We start from the raw sequence: 12,921 nt of genomic DNA, 5'->3' as shown, positions 1-12,921 counted from the left end.
TGATCGTGCTATTTGTAGGCACGTTCCTTGGGGTTATTTGAACTTTTTTTGTTATCAACTAAAGGGGTGGTGTAGTTGCTTCCATCGAGCATGGTCCCAGATCTGTTTGCGCTCATGCCTACTCCATTGTCATTGTCCAGTACTCTGTGTACTACAATGAATGAATGGATATGGGGGGTTATTTGTAGTACACCATCCATGAAATCTTAAATTAATGGCCAATGTACACCCATCTAGTACCGGGTCGGACCCGCCTTTGCCTCCAGAACAGCCTGAATTCTCTGGGGCATGTACACGTTACTCAATTGGTGTCAAGGGACCTAACATGTGCCAGGAAGACATTCCCCACACAATTACACCACCGCCACCGGCCTGTACCGTTGACACCAGGCAGGGTGGGGCAACAGCCTCATGCTGTTTATGCCAAATCCTGACTCCGGAACAGGGATTCGTCGGACCAGGTGATATTTTTCTATCACTTAATTTTCCAGTGTTGGTGATCACGTGCCTACTGGAGACACTTATTTTAGTTTTTAGCTGACATGAGTGGAACCTTGTGTGGTTATCTGCTGCAATAGCCTATCCGTGACAAAGACCAACGAGTTGTGTGTTCCGAGATGCCGTTCTGCACACCACTTTTGTACTACGCCCTTATTTGTCTTTTTGTGGCCGATTTTCGTTGCACAATTCTTGCCATTCTCCTTCGACCTCTCATCAATGAGCTGTTTTCACCCAGAGGACTGCCGCTGACTAGATGTTTTTTGTTTGTCGCACCATTCTCGGTTAACCCTAGACACTGTCGAGTGTGAAAAGCCCCGGAGGCCGGCTGTTTCTGAGATACTGGAACCAGGACGCCTGGCACCGACTATCATACCACGCTCAAAGTCCCTTAGGTCACTCGTTTTGCCCATTCTAACATTCAATCGAACAGTAAATAAATGCCTTGATGCCTGTCTGGCTGCTTTCTATAGCAAGCCGTGGCCACATGACTCACTGTCTGTAGGAGCGAACAACTTTCCTGAATGGGGTGGTGTACCTAATAAACTGGCCAGCGTGTGCACTTTGCCATAATGTATGAAGCAATACAGTGATATATACAGAACCAGTCAAAACTATGGACACCTACTCATTCAAGGGTTTTTCTTTATTTTTACTATTTTCTACATTGTAGAATAATAGTGAAGACATCAAAACTATGAAATTACACATATGGAATCATGTAGTGACCGAAAAAGTAACAACATTTTATATTTGAGATTCTTCAAAATAACCACCCTTTGCCTTGATGACAGCTTTGCACACTGTTGGCGTTCTCTCAAGCAGCTTCACCTGGAATGCTTTTCCAACAGTCTTAAAGGAGTTCCCACATATGCTGAGCACTTGTTGGCTGCTTTTCCTTAACTCTGTGGTCCATCTTATCCCAAACCATCTCAATTGGGTTGATGTCAGGTAATTGTGGCGGCCAGGTCATCTCATGCAGCACTCCATTACTCTCCTTCTTGGTCAAAAAAGCCCTTACACAGGGCTAACACAGTGTGTTGGGTCATTGTCCTGTTGACAAATAAATGATAAGTCCCACCAAGTGCAAACCAGATGGGATGGCGTATTGCTGCAGAATGTTGTGGTAGCCATGCTGGTTAAGTGTGCCTTGAATTCTAAAGAAGTCACTGACAGTGTCACTGGCAAAGCACCCCCACACCATCACACCTTCTCCTCCATTCTTCATGGTGGGAACCACCCATACAGAGATCATCCATTCACCTACTCTGCATCTCACAAAGACAAGGTGGTTGGAAACAAAAATCTCACATTTGGACTCATCAGACCAAAGGACAGATTTGCACTGGTCTAATGTCCATTGCTCGTGTTTCTTGGCCAAAGCAAGTCTCTTCTTCTTATTGGTGTCCTTTAGTAGTGGTTTCTTTGCAGCAATTCGACCATGAAGGCCTGATTCACACAGTCTCCTCTGAACAGTTGATGTTGAAATGTGTCTGTTATTTATTTGGGCTGCAATTTCTGAGGCTGGTAACTCTAATGAACTTATTCTCTGCAGCAGAGGTAACTCTGGGTCTTCCTTTCCTGTGGCGGTCCTCATGAGAGCCAGCTTCATCATATCGCTTGATGGTTTTTGCAACTGCACTTGAAGAAACTTTCAAAGTTCTTGAGATTTTCCAGATTGACAGACCTTCATGTCTTAAAGTAATGATTGACTGTTGTTTCTCTTTGCTTATTTGAGCTGTTCTTGCCATAATATGGACTTGGTCTTTTACCAAATAGGGCTATCTTCTGTATACCACGCCTACCTTGTCACAACCCAACTGATTGGCTCAAATGGATTAAAATGACCTTTTAACAAGGCACACCTGTTCATTGAAATGCATTCCAGGTGACTACCTCATGAAGCTGGTTGAGAGAATGCCAAGATTGTGTAAAGCTGTCATCAAGGCAAAGGGTAGCTACTTTGAAGAATTGAAAATGTAAAATATATTTTGATAAAAAAAAAAAATGTGGTTACTACATTATTCCATATGTGTTATTTCATAGTTTTGACTTCTCTATTATTCTACAATGTAGAATATAGTACAAATAAAGAAAAACCCTTGAATAGGAAGTCCAAGTACTGTCCAGTCATTGTCACAAAGGTCTACTTAACTTATATGCCCCACTCGCGCCAGAAGTTCTGAACGAGAAAGTGTAGGCTATATAGAAATAATGACCCTCAAATTGAAAATCATTAAACAAAATAATGAGGATTTCTATCAGTCTAATCGAGGTGTAGATTACATCACACATTCCAGGGTTCGCCTGCATGGGATTTATCCTTTTAAATGTTAAGTCCCCTATGTAGGTGACTTTGATCAGTTCTGGTCTGGTTCCGATCACCATTTTTGTTTACAGAGCACTCTGTGAACGGCGCTACATCAATTGCTGTGCACTCCGTGACAGATGTGGTTGTACCGCTTTGCATTCAACTCTCTGCTCTCATCGGAGATGCAGTATGTAATATCTGACACCTTATTTGCATAGGGAGCAAAACGTCACATTTTCTGGCCTATCCAGACAAAGGATTGATTTCCTTTGTAACCAATGAGGCTGTAACCTAAAAATTGGTGGCAATGGGAGACACAACCAGTTAAGTAGACCAGAACTGAACTTAATTTTTTTCAAAGGTAAACGGCCTGAGTTAACTGTCTTCATTTATCCACCATCTTTGACCGAACGTAGCAAACGTTTTTCTTTCTGGTCCTGACGAGATAAAAACTGTCTGTGAAGGTTCTCTTCTGCACTGTTGAACCAATCCAGTAAATGCGGAGTGTCGCCTTGTTAAAGGCACTGTTTTCCCAAAGTTCTGTTAACGCCGGCGAGGGCAGGTGTTCGGCAGGTGGGAGCGAAGGACACTGTGTGCTAGCTTAGCCAGCTAGTCCTAAGGAGGACTCCTGTACACAGCAAACAGTGTCGCTAGCTATCAAACTAGTTAGTACATGGTGTTGGCCAAGCCTCCTGCCTGCTATGCTGGTGGGGACATCCGGTAGACAGTGTCCTTTGCACCCGCCTTACGGGCACGGTTTTCTCCAGTACACAGGCGGGGGCGAGTTAGCTAGCACATGCCTGCTGTGCTAGCGTGAGGCGGGAGCGACCGGTAGACCAGTGTCCTTCGCTCCCATCTGTCGGGCACTGTTTTCCTGCAGTTCTGTAAATGACGGTGAGGGCAGGCAAGAGCGAAGAACATTCAGATAATATTTTATTTCCCTTTTGACCCACATTCAAAAGTGTCACACAAGCATGAAGATGTCACGATCGGGGGTCTTTATGACGGAACCAATGGGATGCTTGAATAGGAATGACCAAATGCAGAAACGCCCTGAATTGCGTGCCCACTATTGTTGTCGCCTGCCTTCCTGCCTTTGGGACAATGACTCCCATTGTCAGGGCGGAGACATGAGCATCTCGTCAACAAAGATCCTGAAGTGGGTGGATCTGCTTAGCTCTTAACACCAGCCCAGAGAAGCTCCTAAAGACACACTTCTGTGGCATTATGTTACTGCAGAGAGTGAAACGGTCAGTGTCCCAGTCACATCCTCTACCACCTGCACTTACACAGCAGAAAGCCTCACCAATTCAACGATGCCATCTGAGGATTTTGCTGCCGCTGCCTTCTTTCAATGGGAGCTGGAGGCCTCAAAGCAGAGGGAGGCAGTGAGGATTGAGCGAACTGAGGAAAGAGAAAATCCTCAGAGCAGCATTCTTCTGGCCGTCTGTACAGGTTCTGCCACCAACCGCTGAAACAAGGCCCCAACAGCCCTCACACACATACCGGCTTACCTTGAGCGGCAGGAAAAAATCTACTGCCTAGCCAAAGTGTTTTCCCTGTACCTGGCAGGAGCCTCAATAGTCTGCCTTTTATGAGACTGGAAAGTAAAGATGGATGGTGGAGAATGGGAGTGACTCTACAGACACACAAACACACATACACAGAAATAAATAGGGTCTGAAAATCTATTTACATGATGGAAGTGGCTTGGACTCTTGTTTGTTTTGTATTTATTTCACAGGTACTGCATTCTTTACATTGCTGTAAACACATATATATATTTATATATATATATGAATGTGTGTGTGTGTATATACAGTATATATATATATATATATATATGTGTATATATTATTGTTCATGGCTATTTTGTGTAAATTTTGCACAAAGACCAACATTTTATTCTAATCGTGGTGAACATGTCCTGTATTATAAACCAATTTCTATAGTTAGTGTGTGAATAAGTTTGTTTTACAAAGGATTGTGCTCCAACACTATCATAAATACGGCTTTGATTTCATTAAAGTAAACCTCAACATAAAGCAATCTTCTCTTGTTTAAAAAAAATAAATATTGTCTTTATATGCATCACAATGGCAAATGCAACATTCTCCAAATGCAAGATGTCCTCCAGCGATGTCTGAACTTTTACTTTTGAAAAGCAATATCACAACTAGAAAGAGTAAAAAATAAACATTTGACAAAATAGTGTTTTTTAGACACAAATTTTAGGCATTGAAGGTGTTGGTCTGATGGGAATTTGTGATGTCATCTTACTTGAGGAACAACAGAAGAACAACGGAGAACAAACGGGGAAAGCCCCTACTTGTGCCATGTCATGATTTACCTGGACCACCTATGGAGATGTGCCTCTTGTTAAGTCAATCAGGTGTTACATCAGGTGAAATGGAGACAAGTGCCATTTTAAGAAAATAAAAAGCAATGTATTTACATTCACATATAAAACAACTATCTAGGTTTGTTGCATGAAGAAATTAATACTGTAAATAGGTGTTGATCATGAAGCATGTCACTGCCGAGGTAGAATATTGAAAGTGGAACATTCCAATTTATGCGTTTATTTTAAGATTTGTTTTACTTTACATCTCACAGGATATAGTTTCCTTGCTCTGAAGGGGCTCTCAGTTAATTACAGTGGGTCCCCTGCTCTCCTTCTAAAACTAGTTAATCCCAGTGGGTCCCCTCCTCTCCTGTAAAACTATTTGGTCCGAGGGAATAAACGTTATTATAATAAAGAATTGAAGACAAAGATATTCCATAAACTGATTAAACTTGATCAAAACATGTAATGTAATTATTGTTTTAAGTACAGTGTACCAACTTCTGAGGGAATAAACTCTCTTATGTTTATTTTAATAAACAGAGTAACATTTTATCATATGATTCATGTTTTAAGTACAGTGTAACAAGTATTGTAAATACTTACGTGTCCCTAGTTGGGATCGAACCATGTCTCAAAAAATGGCAGAAACGGTCAAATAAGGTCACCAAAATCATGCTACATGCTGCATACACGACTGGCCCTTGCAGGCTAACCCTGTAAAACAACACATTTCACTACACCTATCTGATGTGATTTTTTTTTTTGTCATTTAACTTTTAAAATTACCTTTTATATGTGGCATAAACACATCCAGTCACATGTTAATCTGATTAGGCTAATTCAAAAGTCTCCTGTAGGCATGTGCACATTCATCCAAAATACAATTCCAGCATCCTCAAAATGGCTTGACATTTACCAGGTTTCCATCCAACCTTTTTATGAAACTAAAGTACATGTCGCATAAAAGCATGCAGTTTATTAGGCTACAGACTTAACCGCTAAATTTATTTTGATGTGCACTACGTATTTACACACAGACTGTTATCCTCAACAAGTACATTTGATGGAAAAACAACTCTGATGAGAAAATGCCCATATTGTTTTTATGCAGATTTGAGAATATTCACATGAAAATCTGTCGCCAATAGGATGGAAACCTGGCTATAGACATGTCGTCGTCGTCGTCGTCCCCCCCCCCCCCCCCCCCCCCGGTCGCGCATTTTAAGCAGCTAGGCTGGCTATTTGTGGAAAAAAAGATATTCAACTTGTTCTGGTCCACAGAATTATCATGGACTCAGCTCCCAGGTACCTACAGTATCCAACTATTTTTCATTCGTTAGAAATGTCCATCAGCGTAATACCAGCGCCAGAGACTTAAATATAAGAGTCTATCTGGTAAGATTTTTTTTTTTTATATACCCCGCTGTTGAGTGGAACAAACTACCACAGAAACTTAAAGCCATACCAACCATAACCACTTCTTAAAATAATGTCAAAAGCTGGTTAATGTGTGAACAGTACAACCTTTTTCGTCTGTATCTCTAAAATGTGTCTGTATCTATGGAATTATATATATCAGTGCATTCTTAGAAAAAAGGGTTACAAAAGGGTTCTGTGGCTGTCCCCATAAGAGAACCCTTTTTGGTTCCATATAGAACCCTTTTTGGTTCCATGTAGAACCCTCTGTGGAAAGGTGGTTCTACCTAGAACCAAAATGGGTTATTTGAAGGGCTCTCCTATGGGGACAGCCAAATAACTTTTTTTTCTAAGAGTGTGCCTTCAGAAAGTATTCATACCCCTGGATGAATAAGTATTCCACCTTTTGTTTGTGTTACAGTTTGAATTCAAAATTGATTACATATGTTTTTTCTCAACCATCTATACACAATACCTCACAATGAGAGTGAAAACATGTTTTTAGACATTTGAGCAGCTTCAACGGTAAACTTCCTTGACCCCAATGACGTGGATGTCGATTAAGGCAGCCTGATTCAGAGGGGTTGGGTTAGATGCGGAAGACACATTTCAGTTGAATGCATTCAGTTGTACAACTGACTAGTTGTCCCCCTTTCACTTTCCTTTAGAAATAAAAATAGAATATTACAGGCAGAGGCATATCACGTTATCCACTTAGCCTGCCACAGAGATGAGAGATGAATCAGAATTATACAACAGGTATATGCATGCTTTTCATGATCAGTAAACATCAATTGATCATGTCCTTTCAGATATGTGAGGGTAGCCAACTATTTGGCATGTAGCCAGCTAGCTAGCTAAGCAGACAACACGTCATTTAGCTGCTTCATCAGAGATTAGGCTTTTGGAAAGAGCTTGACATTCACAAGTTCTCATTCTAGTAAAGTTGTCACTCGGACTACTGTCATCACCACTATAGATGGCAAGCAAATCAAACAATATTTGGATATAGCCATCTAGTTTATTCCCTGGAAGTTAGTTTGTTAATTGGCCATATTGACGTATTATTAGCTAGCTAGCTAGCCAATTTGAGAGAGGCAGCTATAACTCTATAAGGAAGACATCCCGTACAGAGCACCTGGATGTCCCATTGAAAGACTGAGGCGTCTCCGGGAGAGAGTGATATGTATCGCTCAGCTTTGACTGCTAGGGGAGCCATCGAATAGATGTTTAGCGGGATGTCCCGTTGAAAGAGCGAGAAGTCTCGGAGAGAGAGGGATGTGTACTTTTGTGAATGCAAGGACGTCTCCACCAGGGAAAGCTACTGCACAGATACAGTGCATTCGGAAAGTATTCAGACCCCTTCCCTTTTTCCACATTTTGTTACGTTACAGCCTTATTCTAAAATTGATGCAATAATTTTTTCCCCTCATCAATCTACACATAATGTCAAAGCAAAAACAGATTTTTAGACATGTTTGCTAATTTACATAAGTATTCAGACCCTTTGCTTTGAGACTCGAAATAGATCTCAGGGGCATCCTGTTTCTATTGATCATACTTTAGATTTTTCTACAAATTGAATGGAGTCCACCTGTGGTAAATTCAATTGATTGGACATAATTTGGAAAGAAACACACCTGTCTATATAAGGTCCCACAGTTGACAGTGCACGTCAGAGCAAAAACCAAGCCACGAGGTCGAAGGAATTGTCCGTAGAGCCCCGAGACAGGATTGTGTCGAGGCACAGATCTGGGAAAGGGTACCAAAACATTTCTGCAGCATTGAAGGTCCCCAAGAACACCGTGGCCTCCATCATTCTTAAAATGAAGAAGTTTGGAACCACCAAGACTCTTCCTAGAGCTGGCCACCCAGCCAAACTGAGCAATAGGGGGATAAGGATCTTTGTTAGGGAGGTGACCAAGATCTCGATGGTCACTCTGACAGAGCTCCAGAGTTGCTCTGCGGAGATGGGAGAACCTTCCAGAAGGACAAGCATCGCTGCAGCACTCCACGAATCAGGCCTTTATGGTAGAGTGGCCAGACAGAAGCCCCTTCTCAGTAAAATGCACATGACAGCCGGCTTGGAGTTTGCCAAAAGGCACCTAAAGGACTCTCAGACCATGAGAAACAAGATTCTCTGGTCTAATGAAACCACGGTTGAACTCTTTGGCCTGAATGCCAAGCGTCACGCCAGGAGGAAACCTGGCACCATCCCTATGGTGAAGCATGGGTGACAGCATCACGTTGTGGGGATGTTTTTCAGTGGCAGGGACTGGGAGACTAGTCAGAATTGAGGGAAAGATTAACGACGCAAAGTACAGAGAGATCTTTGATGAAAACCTGCTCCAGAGAGCTCAGGACCTCAGACTGGGGCGAAGGTTCACCTTCCAACAAGACAACAGTCCTAAGCACACAGCCAAGACAATGCAGGAGTGGCTCTGAATGTCCTTGAGTGGCCCAGCCAGAGCCCAGACTTGAACGCGATTAAACATCTCTGGAGAGACCTGAAAATAGCTGTGCAGCAATGCTCCCCATCCAACCTGTCTGCAGAGAAAAATGGGAGAAACTCCTTGAAATAGCCTTGATTTGTTCGTCAAAAGAGAGATCAAGGTCCAGAGTAATGCCGAGGTCCTTCACAGTTTTATTTGAGATGACTGTACAACCATCAAGATTAATTGTCATCTAACAGAAGATCTCTTTGCTTCTTGGGACCTAGAACTAGCATCTCTGTTTTGTCTGAGTTTAAAAGTAAAACATTTGCCTACATCCACTTCCTTGTCTGAAACACAGGGTAGGCAATTTTGGGGCTTCACCATGTTCCATCGAAATGTACAGCTGTGTATTGTCCGCATAGCAGTGAAAGTTAACATTATGCTTCCGAATGACATCACCAAGAGGTAAAATATATAGTGAAAACAATAGTGGTCCTAAAACAGAACATTGAGGAACACAGAAACGTACAATTGATTTGTCAGAGGACAAACTATCCACAGAGACAAACTGATATCTTTCCCGACAGATAAGATCTAAATCAGGCCAGAACTTGTCCATGTAGACCAATTAGGGTTTCAATCTCTCCAAAAGAATGTGGTGATCGATGGTGTCAAAAGCAGCACTAAGGTCTAGGAACACGAGGACAGAGGAAGAACCATGGTCTGACACCATTAAAAGGTCATTTACCACCTCCACGAGTGCAGTCTCAGTGCTATGATGGGGTCGAAAACCAAACTGAAGCATTTCGTATACATTGTTCCTATTTAGGAAGGCGGTGAGTTGCTGCGCAACAGCCTTTTCTACATTTTTTGAGAGGAATTGGAGATTCGATATCAGCCAATATTTTTGTATTTTTCAAGAGAGGCTTTATTACTGCCACTTTTAGTGAGTTTGGTACACATCCGGTGGATAGCGAGCCGTTTATTATGTTCAACATAGGAGGGCCAAGCACAGGAAGCAGCTCTTTCAGTAGTTTAGTTGGAATATGGTCCAGTATGCAGCTTGAAGGTTTAGAGGCCATGATTATTTTTATGAATGTGTCAAGAGATATAGGATGATCGGAAAATTGGATAATCGAGCAGTAGTGAGGGCTCTTCGGTATTGCACAGAACTGTCTTTTCAAGCTAGTCAGAAGACTTCCAGTTTGGTGTGGCGCCATTTCCATTCCAATTATCTGGAAGCTTGCTTCAGGGCTCGGGTATTATCTGTATACCAGGGAGCTAGTTTCTTATGACAAATGTTTTCTTTTTTTTAGGGGTGCGACTGCATCTAGGGTATTACGCAAGGTTACATTTAGTTCCTCAGTTAGGTGGTTAACCAATTTTTGTACTCTGACATCCTTGGGTAGGTGGAGGGAGTCTGGAAGAGTATTTAGGAGTCTTTGGGTTGTCCGAGAATTTATAGCACGACTTTTGATGATTCTTGGTTGGGTCTAAGCAGATTATTTGTTTGCGATTGCAAACGTAATAAAGTCACAACTGGCCTCATGGTGAAAATTCTGTGTGGTTTCCTTCCTCTCCGGCAACTGAGTTAGGAAGGCCACCTGTGTCTTTGTAGTGACTTGGTGTATTTACAGTATATACACCATCAAAAGTGTAATTAATAACTTCACCATGCTTAAAGGGATATTCAAAGTCAGCTTTTTTTTATTACATTTTTTTTTTTACCCAATAGGTGCCCTTCTTTTCAAGGTCATGGAAAACCTCCCTGGACTTTGTTGTTGAAACTGTTTGAAATATACTGCTTGACTGAGGGACCTTACAGATAATTCTATGTGTGTGGTACAGAGATAGGTAGTCATTTAAAAATAGTGTTAAACACTATTATTGTACACAGAGTGAGTCCATGCAATTTATGGGACTTGTTAAGTCCATTTTTACTCCTGAACTTATTTAGGCTTGTCATAACAAAGGGGTTGAATACTTAAGTCATTTTGGCTTTGCATTTTTTATTAATTTGTAAAAATTGTGAAAAAAATAATTCAACTTTGACATTATCGGGTATTGGTGTAGGCAGCGACAAGCAAAGACATTTACCTGAATTTGCTGTGGTGCACAGGGGCAATAGAACTGTTTTTCTGTGGAATTGCTCATCAAAATCAGCCAGTTTAACATCATGCCATAGCTTGCTGGACCGATCAAAAGTTTGACTGTAATACACACAGGTGTAAGTTGCAGTGGCTAGCTCAACATAAGCATGATGTGCTTTTTCCTACCACAGAGAGATGTGAGAGTTTGCCGTTGGTTGGCTTTAAAGAAGAGAAGAGTCATCAGACTTCCTTTTAAAGCATATATGTGTGATTATAATACATGGGTTAAACTGTTGAGCTGGAACATTGGACTTATTGCTTATATTTTAAACTGGTTCTACAATCCTAAAGTAGCTAATTATAAACAAGTATACTCATATGAAATACTGAGTATGGAAAATGAGTTAAGCCATGCTTATAAGGACACACATTTCAGTTTACCTTCACCTCTACATTTTAGAGTGTTGAATAGTCCTTTACACTTTATTATTTGGAAATTGTGAGATTTTCCACCAATGGACATACTTTTAACTTCAGGACTCCTTACTGGGATGTTTCTTTCTAAGTGGAATGTAGAGTAGTGAGTGATAAACTACTATAAACATATATTATTCACAGATAATGAAAACATAATAAACACAGGTTCTACCATGTAAACATTAAGTAATTTAATAATAGGAAGTACTTAATGAAACTTAACACACCAAAGACTACTTGAAATATAAAACAATGCAATTTATTCACATAACAGTAAGTCTATCCTAGAAAAGCACTTTGTATAAAGTTAAGTGTATAAATATTTACAAACATTTATATACATCTATGCATCCTTCTGTCCTCCTTTCCACAAAGTACAGTAATCACAGATGGTGAACAATGAAGGCAACATGTCCTTGACTCAACAGGAGTTAGTTGTCTGTCCTCAGTCGAAGGCCAGTGTCTCTGGCTCTCCAGTGGTGGAGCGAGGAGCTGACAGAGTGTCTGACTTCTGACCCTCCGCTAAGGCTTTGAAATGCTGAAACAAGGAGATGTTTTTTAGTAAGGGAGGACTAAACATTATCATTGAAAAATAGCTAAATAAGTTACATTACTATGGACATTACACCAAATTGTGCTATTTATAGTTTGTTTACGGTGCTGTTCTGCAAAATTGCCTTTATAACCATTTTGTCAGAATAAAACTATTGAAAGAACATGACAATCACAGCAAGGATGGTGACAATGTCATCCCGATGGTCCCTACCTAACTGAAAGTTAGGCGAGTAAATACTGTGGTACCTGTGAGTTTTTGAACTCAGAGTAAAGAGTGAACAGCACATGGAGTGAGTGAATCCGGCTCTTGTAGATGGGGATGTCAAGGATGCCTTTGAGAGTGGAAAAAACAAGGGTTGTATTCAGTAAGGCACAACAACAAAAAATGAAATTAGCATTTCATAGAGGAGTCCAGATTGTCCCACCCCGTGTTATCCAAATGTGTTACACAAGCAGACAGACGTTGTTGAATGCATTGTGTGCAGAGAATTTGAAAAACTCACCACATATGACCTCAATGTACTCGGTCAGATCACAATTGATATCGGCCGTTGGTAGGCTAACCTAGAAAAAGGCGAGAAAGGGTTGAGGTAGAGGAGAAAACAGTTTTGACAATGTTTGGCCTTTTGCATTCTGTGCAAAGGGAAGGGAACACAGCAACTCATGAAGGTCAGCAGAAGTTGATAAGAAAGGTTTATTGTTAGACTGCTGCCCTATATACATAGCCATTGAACGCTGGTCACAATAATAAAATGTTAACACTGATTTACCCACTTCATATGTATATACTGT

At 41.1% G+C, this 12,921-nt stretch overlaps 1 protein-coding gene across 1 annotated transcript in view; it reads right to left on the bottom strand.

The window, feature by feature from the left end:
- Window positions 1-11,743: 11,743 nt before the first annotated feature.
- The window catches only part of ift46 (intraflagellar transport 46 homolog (Chlamydomonas)), a 19,375-nt gene continuing 18,197 nt past the window's right edge, over window positions 11,744-12,921 (bottom strand). The window contains exons 10-12 of the mRNA XM_038988981.1: window positions 12,633-12,693; window positions 12,376-12,461; window positions 11,744-12,112 (exon numbers count right to left, since the gene is read on the bottom strand). Of these exons, the coding sequence (XP_038844909.1) occupies window positions 12,020-12,112; window positions 12,376-12,461; window positions 12,633-12,693 (240 nt within the window). The 3' untranslated portion in view covers window positions 11,744-12,019. The remainder of the gene's footprint in view (window positions 12,113-12,375; window positions 12,462-12,632; window positions 12,694-12,921) is intronic.

Source organism: Salvelinus namaycush, chromosome 3, assembly GCF_016432855.1.
Source record: "Salvelinus namaycush isolate Seneca chromosome 3, SaNama_1.0, whole genome shotgun sequence".
Classification (NCBI taxonomy): Eukaryota; Metazoa; Chordata; class Actinopteri; order Salmoniformes; family Salmonidae; genus Salvelinus; species Salvelinus namaycush.
This window is presented reverse-complemented; position numbering and strand designations above follow the sequence as displayed.